An 18388-nucleotide genomic window follows, 5' to 3' on the forward strand; every position below is an offset into this window, starting at 1 on the left:
CGCCAAAGTGTTTAATTTCGTGCCTCGCCAAATATTCAAATGAGGTATCCAGTATTTAGATGGACAAGGTGTTTGAGTCCAAGCCGACGGCTTCTGATTTCAAACCCAAATGTCCCCACTCTACCAGGTGGCCTGCTTGAGGCCTATCCTCTATCTGCTTCTTAACGACATGAAATAAAATTGCTTTGGGCTGATGCTTCAATGTGTTCCCTTACAAGCAAGCCTGAATTCTTAAAACGTATAAATCTGTTGCGTGGTTACCCAACTCTGTTTGGGTCTCTCATACAACTCTGATTTATTAAACCCACCGGACTTAACCAAGAACTACTGATTGACTTTGGCTGATTGACTTGAAGTTGTATTTTAAAGTTGGCTATTAACATGCAAAAAAAATAAAAAAAAGAGGCCTGGGTTTCTATTTGAGTGGCCCGTTTAACTTAATGAACGAAGAGAGGGGGAAAGAGAGAGAGGAAATGTGGTCATAATGTCCAATGAACTGCAGCCAGCCGTGTCCACAACGTTGAATTCTTAACTGTGGTAATGGGTTTGGGGGTCGGGGGCGCTTTTAGCATTCAGGCCAATGAGGTCACAGCTCAGTGGGCAGGCTAAAGTGTCACACAACTCTGGTCTAAGGTTTAGCTCATTCCGCCCCCTGTTTATTAGTCACTGGTAAGGTTATCTGAAGAGATTTGGTGGCTAGTACTAGAGTTCTCTTTCTAAGTGAATACACACATGCGCGCACACATACGTACGCCCACGTACGTACACACACACACACACACACACACACACACACACACACACACACACACACACACACACACACACACACACACACACACACACACACACACACACACACACACACACACACACACACACACACACACACACACAACCTCCTCCAGTCACAGATCCATCGCCTTGGATGGCTCAGCAGACACTTGTTCCTCTCAACTATAAGTCACGTTTTCTTCATGTTGGAGTAGGACAAAGGACTTTTTCTATCTATGACAAATACCCCCCCCCCCCTTATGGTTTAGCACCAATCACTCCTCTTAATTTATGACCCACCAATCATCAGGCTTCAGTTAGAACCTTTACTCAAAAGCTTTTGAGGGTCCATATGTGTCTATCATTTAACAATTTGTAATGGCAAGGCTATTGCACTTTATGGCTACATCCCATAATATACATGTGCATTTGCGGGGTTAGTTCCTGTCCGTGGGAAGATGGGGAAGATATAAAGTGCTTAGTGAGAGGTCTATGAGATGCTTTAGCTCTTACAATAGGGAAGAGACGGGCTGGGGGGGCACCCTGCTGGCATGACAGAGGCTTGTTAGCAGACAATAGCCCTTTTAATTATGTATTTTTTTATATACATAGCCATGGTTGCCAATCCTGTCTGTGAAATATGAAGTGTTGTGGGATACATCTGGGTATCTGTTATTATGGTGATGAATAGAAACACAGTGGGCTATTCAGCATGCACCATTACCCGCTGTCGGAATGAGATTAATTCAAAAGGAGATCTCTGCCTTTGTTTAAAAAATGAAAAAAAACTAAAACGACGACCAGGCTGTCTGGAAAAAAGACAATAGAGCAATTTAGGTAAGCGAAAAATCATGGCTCTCTTGTGCCGGTCTCGTTATAGTCTTAAGCACTGTACACAGTGAGTTTGTATCAGTGTACTTACTCCCTCACCACTGATTAGGCACAACCTGCTCTCCCAAAGAGTGAGTGTTGCTATTACATCTCATGACATCTAAACCCCATGCTGGCACCGCCTCGCCCGCGGGAGAGTTCTGCCAGAGAATCTGTTGGCAGAACGGCAATCCCAATTATGGACACAAAGTACTCTCAAGTTCTTCTGGGCCAGAAACCCATTGCAATCCTCCACCTCCTGTTGTTTTGTAATGCAGCGGAACAAGAAGGAATAAGTCCTAACAAAGCTTATTTTGAGTCGCCATATTGCTGCTTTGTTTGATTTATACCATGTTCTCACCCATAGGCTTCTTTTCTTCCTTATTAGGCCTATGTGTAAGGATATGTATTATTTGGTATGAAGAAGTGCCTTCTTCTTCACGCCCTTCTTGGTACTTCTTGGGGGGGAAGGTTTAGGCCGTGTTGTGGAACCTACTAAGTGTTGGAGAAATTGAGTGTAGATGAGTAAAGCACTATCATGTTACTTAGTCCTTGAGACTAAATCTCAGCAGCTGGGATAACAACTGTTTCGCTTTTCAGAGGCACTTCCAAGGCCACAGGTGGGCTGAAATATATTTTGTCTTTGAACACTGAGTTACGTTTACTTGATTTATGTTGTTTCTTTAGAGACACTTTCATATTTCTAAGTGTTAGATATTTCAATACACTTTTATTTTTATACAGAGCCTACGATTGTTATATAACAAATACTCTGCCTCCATGCACAGAAAGTATTAATTTAAAGTCTTACTAAAATATGCCGACTGTGTTAACCGGCTGACCCCATTCTAGATGATTCCTCCTAACCTTGTAAGCAGGGGGAAAAAAAATGGAAATATGTTATTTCTAATTTTAATGGGAAACATGCCAAGAGCCAGCTAAGTCATCTTGTGACTGAATGTAATGGTCTCTACTCGAAAAGAATCCCTTTGTTTTAATTGCTGACAGGCTTCGGGCACTGCACATGTTTCAAGTGTTATTCAACTATGGGATAGTTATTCAACTTTGGTGTGCAGTAATGAACAGCGACTCCAAAGAAAACACAAAAACACAGGTCAAGACCAATACTTTGAATGTCAGAGAAGGGACCATTGCCCTTGTCGTTTACCATGTCATTTTGATATGTGACCAACTAGTCATTAAAAACCACCAGGTTCTTCACCCCAACTCCAGATGTTCCCCATTTTCTCAAGGCCGGTCCTACCATGCAGACGTTCCTAATGCCAGCATTGGAGGCCCTACAAATTTTCTATTCTGATTACTGATTTCTATACCGCTCAAAACAAGTTAGTTATTTGGCAGCAGTAAGCCTCAAGGTCAGATATGTTATTCTGCCTATACTCTGTGGACAGCTAAGTCACTCCTCTACTGCTTAACATATCAAAGAGTTGAATGAATATGGTAGTATATCTACTCTGGTTGGCTAATAGCTTTCCAGACAGGAGAAGCCGGCACCATAAACCTAGCCAGCATCTATTCACTGACGCATCTTCAGTCCTCTCTCTCTAATTGGCAGAGAAGACCATTTTCTTTGGTTAACAAAGCTTTTGGAAGGAGCTGTATTTAGATGGGTCTTAAAGATGCTAATGTTGGAACTCTTTTGGAACAGTCGATAACAACTTATCGTTATTTTGTGGTTGTGCTTTTGTTGACTTTTGACAACAAGACATTTCTCAGGAATCCACAAAATTGCTTGTCTTGAAGCTGGTCAAATAGAATCGTTGTGCTCTTTGATGAATCAAAGCAATGTGATACATTGACCCAGAGCATATGGAATGGGTGCTGCTGTCCAAACTCACGATGTTAGGGAGTGCTGTCTCCACCCGCCCCTCCTCCCAGGACTCGTAGCTCCTGCGGGTTGCCAGGTTGAGAACATTGGACAAACACGAGTCAAAGATCTTTGGGTCACGTAAGTCGTGTTGGCCTGATATTTAATTAATATGTAATTAATCTTATTCTGGTTTGCTTTGATATTGCCGCTTAAATTAGGTCAAACAACAGGCATTACATGCTGAACGTAGCCTAATACAACACATCTGGATGTGGCTATGTTCAGTAATTAGGGGTGTGGGTTTGAATTCTTAGAACACAAACAATCGTTCACACACACATTTACGAACACAGCACTAACACTTACTTAGGACTTAGGTAAGTTAAGACTTAATCATTGTGTTGCTGAAGATACAGTTGAAATAGCATCTATAAAGAATGTCTCAGCTTCAGTTTGTTTGGCGGATGGGGGTTTGGGGGGGGGGGGGAATGCACTGGCATTTCAGATCAACCAGATGTTGATGTCTCTCGTTCACTTGGTTCACCGGGGTTCAAATACGTCCTCATACAATGTTACAACAAAGATCCTGTTAAACCAAACCACCCTTGATACAGACATTTTCTTTGCATATCAGTTGAACCTGGCATGTCAACTGTGACATTCGAGGCATGGGACTTCACTGCCCGTAATGGAAGGCATTTCCGACTCGCAGGACGGTGGCTACATTTTTGTCCAAGTTTGTCTTCTTTTCCCTTTTTTTCAAGTCTCTTCAGGTCAGGATTGAAGAGTGAGGGTGTGGGGAGGGTGTGGGGGATGGAAGTGGGTAGGTGGGTGGGTGGTGGTTGGTTGTGAGTGGGTGCAAGACACAGGGGCCTGTGTAGACTTGCCAATTACAAGCTGTCAGAAGACCCTCCAGGCTGTCTGATTCTTACCTTATCGGAGTCAACATCTGGTGGGAAGGCTGCAAGACACAATTTATGACCACATCCAACAGAGTGAAGAGAGGTATCTTCTTGAGTAGTGTTTACTTTTTATTATGGTCTTAAAATTATTAATAACTATGTGTCTCTCAGAAAACATTTTCTTTTAAAATATAGCTAATAATGCAACCTTCCAAGTGACCTGATAATAACTTGATTTGAGTTGGCCCTCTGTTCCAAGGGACGAAAATGTACAAAAATCTTGAGGAAATATTTGACCCTGTTTATTTTAAAGTGCTTCACAAAGAGGGCCCCCAAGCCTGCAGGTCCAGGACAGTAACTTTTAGTGTTTGTCTCTAAACAAAGCCACCTGTAGCACATGGAGATCTGACCACTCACATCCGTCTGCGATAGCTTTGAACCAAGCAGTACAGCTGCTTCATCAGTCAACATACTGCAGCATTACTTCAAAGGCCCTCTACGTGTTTCACCTGAACAGTTTGGTCAAAAACACTATTGGTCGTCACACTTTGGCCCTTTGTCCTATGTGTATTTCCAAAACATTTCTGAATAATTGATGCTGATCTTTGCTAGGGGTCGTCCGGGGTAACTGAATCCTCAAGGAGGGCATTCAGACCGACCCATCTGCTGGCACTTGTGTACCTGGACGGATCCCTGTCAGCAGATGTCCTGGAAGGCAATGACTTGGGCTGTAGGAAATGCAGCATGAGAATTGAATATGCTTGGCTTACTACAGGTTGGTCCTTGTAGTGCGGTTTATAAATGGCTCACGTACGGTTTATAAATGGACACGAGCGTGTTATTACTAACATGATTAGGTTGATTGATTGCGTCACAGTGGTTTTTATTGAGTATTTAGTGTACACGAATGTTAAGCAGTTAAGCCGAAGTTAATTCAATTTCCATGTTAATTCAAGTCAAGCTGCCATTTTTTGCAGACTAGACTACACTAGACTTGTATACATGTCAACATGTCAACGCTTGGTTCTTTGAGCTCAAGGAACTGCATTTTTCAGCCTAAATACGATGATCACAGTGTTTAAATTGGTCCTGGGCTAGAATCCCCCTCATCTCCCTTGTCAGTTATGGCTTCGTTGCTGTGGTTTACGGGTGGGTGGGTAAGATGAGGTGAGACAAGAGTTGTTAACGGTTTTTTTCCTTTCCATGAAATTGATACCGCCTGCTATAGCGATCTGCTTTTGTTGTCCCAGGAATAGCATCGTTCATGGTGTTTTTTCTCAACGTTTGGAGACGGTTTTGTACGTTTGATAGCGTTTTTTTTTGTGTTTACTTCAGCTGACATATTGTTGGGGCTGTTTGTATTTAGTCCTTTTTGTTTCTCTGATGGATAGCCTTCGGGAAGTGATGAAGTAACTTAATATGTGTTTATCAAATCATGACATATCTGTTTTATTCTGCTCTGTATGCTGTGTGAATTCACAGTTGCAAAAATATATGTGGATTATGTTTTGTGTTTTTAGTGATGCCTATCAAGTGATTAAACACTGATCTAGAACATGTCATAAGAAACGTTCATCTGACCTCCATCTGACATTGTGATACACAGTGACATTGTGACTACAATCACTCCAGTCACCCAAGCGCTCACACACCCACAGACTAATAAAGACGGGGGACTAACATCATTCCCTGAGATGCAGCCCTCCCTGTAATAAACCCCCCTTTGCTCTTCATTGACGAAACGTTTCATACCTGAACCGCGTTCTCACCGCCTGCTTCTCCTCCTCCATCTCCAGACGAAAGCGGGGTCACCCTGCTGCAGCTCATCGGGGACCCCCCTCCCGACACCATCACCCAGATACCGGGGCCCGACAACAACCCCAGCTACGTCTTCGGCCCCGACGCCAACACGGGCCAGCTGGCGCGCGCCCACTTCCCCAGCCCCTTCTACCGCGACTTCTCCCTCATCTTCCACCTGAAGCCCACCTCAGACCGCGGGGGGGTGGTGTTCTCCATCACGGACGACTCACAGCAGGTCATGTACGTGGGGGTGAAGCTGTCAGAGGTGCAGGGGGGCCGGCAGAGTGTGGTGCTGTACTACACGGAACCCGGCTCGGAGGAGTCGTACGAGGCGGCCCGCTTCACCGTGGCGTCCATGCGGGGCACGTGGACGCGCTTCTCCCTGGCCGTGCACGACGAGAAGGTCACCTTCTACCCCAACTGCGACATGGAGTCCCAGGTGGTGCGCTTCGAGAGGTCCCCCGACGGCATGGACCTGGAGGCCGGGGCCGGCGTGTTCGTGGGCCAGGCCGGAGGAGCCGACCCTGATAAGTTCTTGGTACGGCTTTGAGTGTGTTTGATTGAGGCGCTTACGACGTGATAGTAGCACTCAATGGATGAAGCAAGGTTAGTGGAGTGGTTAGGGGGTTGATGCCGAAAAGGTTCTGGGTTCAAAACCCGACTTCTGTCTATGTCCTTCTTAAGGACATATATCTTAACGATCGTTAACTAATTGCTTTGGAAGAAAATATTTTGGCCAAATTAATTTATAAGTGAATTAATAAATGGTTGACCAATTTGCATTGGTGAGACAAATGTACAGTCATATGATTACGCTGGAGAGAGTTAAAAATAGACTTGTTTCGTATGGGATATAATATTATCTAATCATCTTTATATATCTATATATATATAGATATATAAATATACCTATATATGTATCGAACAAAAATGGAAAAGGAAATACTTTTTTGGTGTGTATATGGTTGAAACTGTTTGCCTGTCTTCATAGGGCATAATAACCAATGCATGATTTCATCACACTAATTGCCAGCGTCCGATTCATAACTATGTAAAAAATGGTATTTGCCACACTATCCTCCTGTTTTGAGTAGATTGAAAATAATTGCTAGCTCTCACAGTTAAGGGTGCAATTAATCCCTGCTGGTTTGACTGCTGTACAGACCAGTAGCTGACCCTGACGACCTTTGACCTGGTCTGTGAGTAGATCATAAGACTAGCTGACTGGATTCTAAAACGAACGAGACAACCAATTTGATTGTGTAGAACAGAAGCAGCAGTATTTTGAAACCAAGACGAAGAGATGCCTACAAGCCGCAGAGTGAAAACTGTATTTGCTCCAACACCAATGCCAAAGTTCCTTTTCTTGCGCATGTAACGCACTCGCATTCTGTTCCTTGTTATGCTATGTTGTTTAAGCCTCATACCATTCCATGGTGCCATGGTCTCAACCATGATCTCAGACCGTTTCTGATAGAATGCACCAAAGCCCTTGTGGAATTAGCGATCACACTAAAACCTCTCTGCCCGCGCCCATCTGCACTGTACATGTGCCCCTCACGTGTGAATGCCCAAAAATATGGCAAATTTTTTTATATATACTGTTAGTTAAGATGTATTTAATAAATCCCTAACCTCTCACTCACATTAAGCACTAAATGATAATATTAATGCTAATTTACATTTACAATTCGACAATTGAAACTAAATGTATTTGCTGCTGGTATTTATTTGTTCAAATATTCAAAAACCCATGATTATTACTCATCTCTGGATTTTAGATTTGCTTGAATCCCCCCCCCCCCCCCAGAGCTAAACTGTCTGAGTTGGTCTTTCTTTAGCAGAGTCTACCAGACTACAGGAACAACCATCTCGTTCTTTATATTTGGTTTTCTCTTAACTCTTGTTTATAAACTCGTTGCATTGTTTTGTTGACCCGGTGTGCCCTATAGAGTCGTTGTTTCAAGGTTTTTGTCATGGAAAGTTCCGGAGTTTAATCCCTCTGTACGTAATAACTTAGTCTTAGAGCTTACAAACAGACTCGCTTCCCAGGACTCCTGGGCTTCAAGTCCAGCTGTAATTTTGTCAACTTCCCTCGCTTGGACTGCGTCACAGGCTTTGTCAATTTAATCTTCACCCAATCACTTCAGGACTGGCCAAAAGCTGTTCTTTTTCACGACTAAATATTTATGTTTTCTATACAAACAAGCCAAGTCATTCCGGTAAAAACTTTTTTTTTGGAGTACAGAGAAAGAAGAGTACATTCAAGCAGTTTTTCTGGTCATCATTTAAACAGCAAATTTTGATTACTAGCACTTCAACACTACTACTACAATTACCCCCATTTCCCATCTGAGATTAATAAAGTACATCTTAACACACAATTCTTTCTGTTCAATTAAATTGATGATGAATTAGTTCCAAGTCAGATGATTGAAAACTCATGTAATTTAGGACTCCCTGTTGATGATGAAAGTCCTCTCCAAGCGTTGCGCAGTGAGACCTGTCTCATGATGTTAACATGGATGACCTCCGACGAGAGGGTCAAACTAATCACCCTGGGAAGCATTGGCATCCCGCCACACTGTCCACAATCTGATTGGTCGGCAGATTGCATTATGGCCTGTAATTGGGTGTGTGGGTTTCCCGTAAAGAGACTACCATGAAACCTGTGTAGTGATTAACAGTGGCTTCTCCCAGGCTCTCCAACTGCGTTCTGTCTGTAAACTGTGGACATGAATTAAGCCATCTCCACGTTGGGTTTGATTAACATAGTAGCAGGCATCTTTCACTGGAATGTGCTCATGAGATACTGTATGATACTGTTAGTAAGATGTCTGTGTTAGTAATGAACACTTGGCAACAACACACACGCACTATGTGCGTGTGTGTTGCCTATGTTGCCTATGTTGTTGCCTATGTGTGAGCGTAGGAATCGAATAGTTAGTGCAAGCATACTATTCAGAAAATTTGATATCCAATGTAATATCTTTCAAAAAGATTTGGTTCTTGTTTTTAATTTGTGTGTGTTTTGGTGTGTGTGTGTGTGTGCATGTGTGCGTGTGCGATTAGGGGGTGGTCGGTGAGCTCAGAGTGGTAGGGGATCCCCGTGCTGCAGAGAGACACTGCGAGGAAGACGGGGATGACACAGATGTGGTGAGTGGTTTGAAGGCTGAATTGACAGATTACAGATTACAGGATTATCATTTGATACTGGAGGCACATATTCTGCAAAGTTATTTGCTTGATATGTGTAAATATGATTCAAATGTGTTCAATCAGAAACTTAAAAGAATCAAAGTTGCACAGTTTAATCGCCGATATATACATATACATGGATAAACACAAAAAAACAGAAAGAAAAGAAACACAGTCCACTCAAATCCAACTGTGTTAATTGCACCTCACATAGAATGATGTCACTGTCATATCACCATGTTACCCTCTGCATTTGTCATTAGGATATATCTTTCAGATCTTAGTTCCCTTTGTGTACATTTTTTAATGCAGCGAGAGGAAATATCAGAGTTGCACAAACCAAAAATGTGAGTAAAAAATACATATTAGCATTAGAAGAATCAGCCTTGCGGACTCTTGTTTTCTAGTTCAAATAGTAGATTGACCTTATGTGTGTTTAGCATAGCACTATATCATCGCATCATTTGAACCGTTTTTAAATGCCAGCTGTTGTTTCTTCCATGTTCTCAGGCTTCAGGATTTGGAAGTGGCTACGGAGAGGATGAACGAAGTTCCCCAACGGTAGGAGCACATAAAAAAGTGTTTTTATTCATGCCTGTAATCATTTGACCAGATTGTTGGGGAAATGCTACTTTCAAATTCATATGAGTTGTCCCTTGGAGACATTACTTCGGCTCATTATGTTGCGGATGCATAAGCATTGCTCGCTCAATATTTCGGGGAATATTTTGGAAACACACACGCACTGTTTATAAAGCAGCTCTTCATATTCCATCAACATGACAGTTCAATTAATTTGAGGACATGGGGACACTAAGGAACGGCTATGAGTCCATACATCAGGGCTCAGTTGCCCTGTGTCCAATCTCCCCGGACTCCGATGGGGATTATAAACCGCTGAGTTTGGATGTCTGGAATAGTGAAAAACTGAATCTGGTTCATATGCAAGTAGGCAGAAATGATCCCTGAGAGTGGCCAAGAATATCCCCTTGACATCCTCCATAGGAAACAGCCCCCGCCGTGTGAGGAATGCAGGTAACCTCGCTGTGCGCACACGTTGGAACACAGAGACTTTGTATGTTCAGATTGTGTGTGTGTGCATTTGTCTGTGTTATCTATATGGCAGCCATATATGCCATATTTAAAACTGTTTAAAGCCAAGGACCAGCAGTGCTTGACCCTCAGCAGCTTGAGACAACTTTAACTTGCATCAACTCTAAATATATTTAGAGAATTTCTATATTAAAATACTAATTAATGTTAAAATTTGGTTTTCAATCGGTGTATGTGAGTGATACGCTGGGTTTTGGTTTTGCTGACTGAAAATACAGTGTTCTGATTGGTCAATGAGCGCATACATCACCAAATGAGATAAACTGTTTATACAATATCAGAGTCATCTTTTGAAGCCCAGCAGACTTTCTGCCAGACCCAGACTTGTTGTTGTTTGAGAAATGCTGATATTTGGTATGACCACACCAAATAAACTTAAGGCATATGACTGTAGCCATTTATAGACACAATTATAACGTATCACATGACGATAGGAAGTTCAGTGGATGGGGCAAGTTATCGGCTGTTAGGGGGAATTTCATCTGTAGTATGCGAGACATTTAGTCCAACCGAGAGAATGACCAATTACACGGAAAGACGTATTCAATGATGCTGCCAGATGCCTAGCATGTTTCTCCTAATACGGATGAAAGGCCATTAGCCATCCTTAGCATATAGCTCCTCCTTCTTTGTCATTTCTATCTCTCTTTTAACTCCCTCATCTGTTTAAATCCCCCCTGATTTTCTTTTTGCCTATTTCTATTTTCTCTCGTCTTTTTTTTTGGATTCTCTGAACAGATTTTTAGTGAGGCCTGTTTCCTGTCCAGCAGGAGAACACTAAGCCTGTCCACAGTAAACTGTAGGCATCCTTTAGCAAGCTGCACAAACCCCTACCTGCTCCTTAATGACATGCATGCTTCAGAATAAATCCCCTAACAAGGCACCTTGTAGAAAGGCATCTGTTAAATGTAGTGGGTTAAAACAGAGGTTCAGTGGGGTTTGGCATACAGTCCATCCAAGCCAGGCCTTTGGCCAGCGTTTAAAATCTGTTTTCCATAATTGTATTTACCTCGCTGTTTCTCCAATCACCATCAAACCACCATCAAATATATACGGAGCACACCTGGGAAATTATTCACGAGTAATAAATTGGGGGTTGGGCTTTGTGGCGTTAAAAGCCAGTAGCAGTTCCCTACCTCAAGGTTAACCCCGAATAGACGAGACAAGGTTGAAGGCATGGAATGAAAAGGGTACAGGAAAGTTATACCCATATTAAACCCACAGGAGGGGGGAGGATTCAGCACCATCATGTCATTTAACAGGACTTTCCATCTTCCCACCACAGACATTTAGGAGGCTCTGAAAGAAACACAGTAAACAGGAAACAGCTGGAATCAAAAAACCAGCTACCTTCTGCTTCCCACTCAAGGTGCTTTGTAGCCGGGGGGGATTAGACCCACGGGTTCAGCAGGTCTAGAGTGGCTGCGCTCTGAAGGCAAGTCCAGGCAGAGTCCCATAGGAGAGGGTTTTTCGTCAGTGGGTTGGCCGCCTGCTGTAGCAACAAGGGGAGTAGGTGGTGACGGATGGGACCATCCTGTCAGATTGTCATATCTTTCCACCGGCAGTCCAGGACTCTACCTGGGAGGGGAGGGGATAATAGAGCAGGAGTCATTCAACCAACTAAAGGGGATTAGGGGAGCCGCAAGCTCAAAAAGTGCCTGTACATGTCAACCTGCCATTTGATCAATTGTTAACCATATATATTTTAGATATAGATATTTATTTTATATACATTTGATCATATTAGAATTACTTTAGAAATATGTTTTCATCTCAGAGCGAGGTAAGATCACCAAAGCGTTATTTACCTCAGGCTCAAATCAGCTGTCGGAGCATTTGATGCTGCAGATCAACCACACTTCCAGATATTATGTTACCTGCAAGCGATCAGGCCATACTAATCTGGAAAATAATCTCTTCATTTTTTGTTTTTGTTTAATTTCAGGGGTGTAACTCGAATGTTGACTGGCATTATGTGATGTGGCTGACACTTCCCATCCTCCAGAAATTTTCTTCGCAACAGCTGTCCGTAACAATTAATGTTGTCACAGTGGTCGACAAGCCTTCAAGATGAATCCAGAGCCGGCCAATTCCCAGAATTCTCGCTCACATTTCCCTACCAATATATGAAGAAATAAAACACATCCTTCCTACCTAGAAAATACCACCCTTGCCAACCAAGGGTGGAGTAGCAAACACAACTTCTGTTATATAAGGGGTTGTAGGTTATACTCCATCAACATTTGGTATTCAAGATGGTGCCATCCCGCTCCCTCTCTGATCTATGGATGAATGCATCTAGACATTCTCTCATTCTATGCTCCACCCTATAGTTACCACACCTCCCCCCCAACAACACACACACACATACACCCCAGCACAGTCCGCCTGGGACGGTCCCTCCGAATTCTTTGCATAGTCCGGGTCCCACAACACAATAGCTAAGACCCCCCTGCCCCCATAGAGGGACCTAGTTAATTATTAACTCTCTCTCTCCCCTCCCCTCTCACATTTCACTCTACCCCCCCCAAGTCTGAGAATCCTCAGGTAACAATGAGCGGTGGGTGACTGGAGAATGAGGTCAGCAAGGGGGTTATGCATGGCCCCTCCCCCTTCTCCCCTGTCACCAGAGTGACCCTTCCTCCTCCTCTTTTTTCATTCATTTATTCATTCATTCTTGAGTTAATTCATGAGTTCCCTCCGTTTTTTTTCTCTCTCTCAGTCTCATTCTCTTGCTGTCTCTCCAGCTGTGTTTTTTTGTTATGGCTGAATGTCATTTGATTTGTTTGTCTTTATTTTAGGCCAGGAACAGCCACACAAAAACACACAAAGCATACACATAGAACCCCCTGTCCTTTCCTGACACCTGTCATGTGACCGCCATTAGAACAATGGTTCGCTTTTTTCGGGAGTTGCTTTTTTCGATAAGTCCAATTCTAGGGCAGACACACATATATATATATATATATATATATATATATATATATATATATATATGTATGTGAATTCGTTTTTCCATGTCATTGATACCCTTATGAGCCTGTCAAAGTCATGCATACAGAGGGAAATCACACGATCGGGGTGGGAGGAGATTAAAGGTCTGCCAGCGATGAGCCCAACGAGCGCTGAGAACCAACATAACTAATCCACACATTAAAATGTTGCTTCCCTCAATGCATGCTTGCTTGGTTTTATTGCATGTTGTTTCAGATAAAACGGCAAACCGACTTTATTGGGCGCTAGGGCAGAATTAAACCGCAGAGAAATGCATATTCATTACTCTCGAAAGTTGTGTTGTGAAGAACAAAAAGTAACAACAATGTCGGTTAGTCAAAGCAGACATAGGGATTATTTGCAACCAACAGAACGCCAGACAGCAGACTGTTAAAATGTCATCAGGCTACGTTGCACATGCATACATTTGTTTCATTCCGGCCGTCACACTAGCTACAAGTGCCTAATAAAATGCCGGAATGTGGACACTTTGCTGTGCTTAGAGACCCTGTTGTTTATGTGAAATATGATCCTGAGAGAAAATCCAATTTCTTGGTGTTCAAACTAATGGTTTTGCTCGATCTTCTTGTTTGTATATTTGGTTCTTTCCTCCAGGCCACCCCGCCGTCCTCCGTTCCCATCCAGCAGCCCCCCGTCACTAGGCAACAGGAGGTGTTAGTAGAAAGACAGACCGGTGAGTGAATCAAAGTCACAATGAAAAACATACAAAGGTGTTTGTGTAGCTGATCAACCAAACAGAACAAACTGATGACGATTCTATAAATCTATACCCTATACTGTGCCTGTGTATAATAATTTATGCACACACAGTAACATAGGCTCCTTAAAAAAAAAGAACTACTGACGTCAAACACAACCTCACTGAACACCAAGTCGCGTTATGGAGCATTCCCCATTGAATGCAGCATGAAATCCAAACAATCGGTCTGTGTGCGAGTGTGTAGAATCAATTAAATGATCTTGCTCATGATGATTTCTCCTAACCTTTAAACATGTTGTTTGGTGACCCTTGTAATAATCTGTACATTTGTCTGTGTTTTGAAAAGTCATAAGTGAAGTGCTTTCATGTGGGCAGATGGCTAGTAATTCCTGATGGATGTAGAGGTATTTAAACTATAAAATACACACTATAGTGTGTATTTAAACTATAAATCACAACTACTTGTTGAAGGATTTGGTGTGTGTGTGTGTGTGTGTGTGTGTGTGTGTGTGTGTGTGTGTGTGTGTGTGTGTGTGTGTGTGTGTGTGTGTGTGTGTGTGTGTGTGTGTGTGTGTGTGTGTGTGTGTGTGTGTGTGTGTGTGTGGCACCATCTAGTGGACAACTATTTCGGATGATTTCCATAGTTTCTTCCAAATGTTGAATGTTCCTCTGTTGTAATCTAATTTTACCCCAACATCACTATTGTATGGTATTGCTAATACTTAATGCATACAGTATATGTAACAAAAAGAAGAACTTTGATCAAAACCAAAACTACTACTACTACATTGAGTAAAAAAGTTAAAAACAAGCATTTTATCTGCTGTCAATCTCATATCCCTATCATCCACCAATATACCGTTTATTTCCTCAAAAGGTTTATGCAAAACCATCATGGCAAAATACAACGCAGATTTTTGATTTCCTGATTGTCTTAAGTAAAAATGTGTACAAACCGGAAACCCATCGAAATAACCTCAGAAAATAGAATAATAACATCACAATGCTTGACATATGTACATTTATATACAAAACTATAAATCCATCATGTGCTGCTGTGTGTAGCCAGTGACTCCCACCTGGTGGAGGCTGCCTCCAGCGCTGGGCTCCCTGGAACCGCAGGTGGGTGACGAAGAGACCATGTCCAGATAAAGACAACCAGGGCTGCATCCCTATGCTCTGCTTGTCTATTCTCCCCCTTCCGGGTTTCATGCTCTCCGGGCGAGTCCCAATATGCACTCTTATTCTGCCCTCTGCCTAATTTGGATTCAACAGCAGATGGGGATGAGAGAGAATGTTGAAGGTTAATCCTTCTCCTATAAGAAGAGTCTGTGGTGAATATCGATTTAGCACATTTGATCAAATATAAATAACATTGCAAAAACAATATTGTTTACATTTACCGGAAAATAATACTTCAGACCGCTGAACTAAAATACAAAATAGATAGTTTGTAACACATTACAGTTGGGAAAGGAAGGGGGTTCTTAAACCAAAGTACTTCCAGGTGCAAATTAAATTTTGCAGGTCGGATAAACGGGATTGGATCTTGAGATAATTGACATCTGCGTAGGATGTGAATTAAAGGGCTTGTGTTCCTCTTAAGCTCTGCTCTAACACCAGCTTGTGTTTCTGTAGAGTTTTTTTCTGTGGAGAAACGGGCAAACACGCGGGGAAGCTTTGTTTGTGCAGCCCGGTGCATGCTGGTGTGCGAGCCGGGATGTAATAATAGCTTTGACCTCCAAATCTTTTTTTCCCATGACGATAAATTTCCACCGCCACACTCTGGGTCTTCTCTCCATCTCTCTCTTTCCGGCAAATAACAACAAAAACAAAAAGGGCCATTTCCTTATTCCTCAGGGGGGTGGGGGTCGGGGAACCGGCCCCTGTGTTGTTCTGCGGTATTCATGACAGTGGTCGTCCATCAATTGAATGGAATCTCTTAATAAAGCCTCCCTTCTTCTTCTTCTTCTTCTTCTTCTTCTTCTTCTTCTTCTTCTTCTTCTTCTTCTTCTTCTTCTTCTTCTTCTTTTGTGTGTCTGCTTGCCAGGCTCCGCAGGCAGCAGGGGGGGGAAAGGTGACCAAGGGGAAAGGGGAGAGAAGGGCGACAGGGGTCCCATTGGGCCCCAGGGGGAGCAGGGATCCGGCTCGACCAGCTCGCGAGGAGGAGTGCGGGGAGAGAAGGTCTGGATCCCCTTTCCTCAGACTTGATGTTACATGTGATGATGGCCCTAGAGGTCAAAGGGTTCAGTGCCCACACAGAGGGGTGATTTAGAGCTGTTGTCATTGGTGGTGATATTTACACAAGATAGGATGTTTAATTAGCATTTTCTTTGGTAATGGAAAATTTAGTTTTAGCTGTAATGATTCTAATTTAGACCGGTAAGGTCCTTTAAGTCAACACAGAGATTTATGAGAGATTAACCATATGTTTGGAAGTTCTGGCTGAGAAAGAAGAATATTTAGATCGATCGTAGGTCGAGAGAAGGTGCAACCTCCGAGTGTTGCAATAGCAAATTTGAACATTTGGGGGATTTCCCCACCAGAGGGCAGTGTACTCAAGTAGTGTCAAAAGCACGGCTGCTTAGAATTACTGTATCAATCTTTTGGGCTACAGGAATACATATGCAAAGATTTATAAGTACTACTTTCTTGAGGCAATCCTTCATTTTCATATAAGGCACGTATTAATGTTCTATCTACTGTTGCAACTATGGAGCATTTAATAGCGTGTAACAGAACAGCCCAGGTTTAGTTCTAATGTTCATCATCCATATAATATCTGCCAGAGATATATTATAAATTCATTTCTTCAGCTGCTCAAAGTGGCACCGCCATAAAGCAAATGGCCTGTTTCATCGTTTCTTGTTCATTTCAGCCACGGTTAATACCAACTTATTCAGTTCAACAAAAAGGTTTATTGATCTTTTTGACACGCTTCTTTTCCAGGGAGAACCAGGAGAAAAAGGACTCAAGGTAAGGAAAATATGTCTCTGTATTTTAATCATTCATGAATTCATATTGCTGTGGTTTTTTTCTTGAAACATGTTTTTTATTAGCTTCATAAGCAGTGTGTGTTTATGCAGTACATGATCCTATGGCAGACTAACAACACACATTCAAACTTTAAATCCTCATCTAATTAGTTTTTGTTTCGTTTGTTTGAACCGCCAATTCACAGGTGATTCACAAATACATGTTAATTACATACATTTCCCCCCTTCTTTTAAATAATAATTGAGAAAGTCTGCCTAAATACCTGCCTAATCGTATACCATTTAATCAAGTTTATATTTTTGGGGGAATGCTCAATGGACAATACATTGTATGCTTAATATTACTTTCAGTCCTATTTTCCTAAAACACCATTAACAGTAATGTGAATAATTAACATGTTACAATGTATTTTATTTCAAGCATTAAAAGATGTGCTCTGCCTCTCTTCTCTGCCTCTCCTCCAGGGCAGTGCCGGGTTCGGCTACCCTGGGAAGAAGGGCGACAGCGGGTCCCCCGGGCCGCCCGGCCCAACTGGCGCCGCGGGCCCCTCGGCCGAGCTGCTGGAGCGCACCCCCGGCTCCGTGGTGGAGCGGGTGGCTGGCCCCCCGGGGCCCGCTGGTCCACCAGGGGCCCAGGGACCTGCAGGAACCGACGGAGAACCGGTGAGCAAAACAACAGATATAGGAAATGAACCACGTCGCCGGTCGTTATCGAAATGAAGCCTCTTCGCCATGCCAGGGCTTATTTTCCCGATAATGACCAGCATTCTATACATTATCCCTTACTTATACATGGCCTGGATGAAAACTAGATCCTATTTGGTGTGATGAGAAATTAAAGGATAAGTCAGACCCATCTATTGATCCAGTCCGATCTTTTGTGTTTCTAGGAACACAACAAATAATGCAAGCTTCAATTTTTTAGACAGATTAGCCAACAATATGAAACAACACCCTTTTGTCAATTGTTTGCAAGTGGCCATCGTGAAACGGGATACAATTCCTCAAGTAAACAAACTAGCATTGGAATATAGTCAAACATAGCATATATTTATATTTTTCTATATTTTTAAACAATTCATTTTATTTGTTTCCAATAGGGTGACCCTGGTGAAGACGGCAAGGCAGTAAGTGTTTTATTTTGTCTGCTGTATATTATGGGGCTTTATTTGTAAGAGATATTATAAAC

General features: G+C 42.5%; 1 protein-coding gene across 5 annotated transcripts in view; it reads left to right on the forward strand.

Moving 5' to 3' along the window:
- Positions 1–18388, forward strand: part of col18a1a (collagen type XVIII alpha 1 chain a) — a 77157-nt gene that overhangs the window by 36513 nt on the left and 22256 nt on the right. For 4 of the 5 annotated variants that reach the window (XM_060039303.1, XM_060039299.1, XM_060039301.1 and 1 more), the window contains 9 exons: positions 6174–6715; positions 9250–9333; positions 9886–9936; positions 14098–14176; positions 15269–15325; positions 16254–16387; positions 17153–17179; positions 17665–17862; positions 18300–18326. In XM_060039303.1, the coding sequence (XP_059895286.1) occupies positions 6174–6715; positions 9250–9333; positions 9886–9936; positions 14098–14176; positions 15269–15325; positions 16254–16387; positions 17153–17179; positions 17665–17862; positions 18300–18326 (1199 nt within the window). The remainder of the gene's footprint in view (positions 1–6173; positions 6716–9249; positions 9334–9885; positions 9937–14097; positions 14177–15268; positions 15326–16253; positions 16388–17152; positions 17180–17664; positions 17863–18299; positions 18327–18388) is intronic. The other variant, XM_060039300.1, reaches the window with a different exon arrangement.

Source organism: Gadus macrocephalus, chromosome 20 (assembly GCF_031168955.1).
Source record: "Gadus macrocephalus chromosome 20, ASM3116895v1".
Taxonomy (NCBI): Eukaryota; Metazoa; Chordata; class Actinopteri; order Gadiformes; family Gadidae; genus Gadus; species Gadus macrocephalus.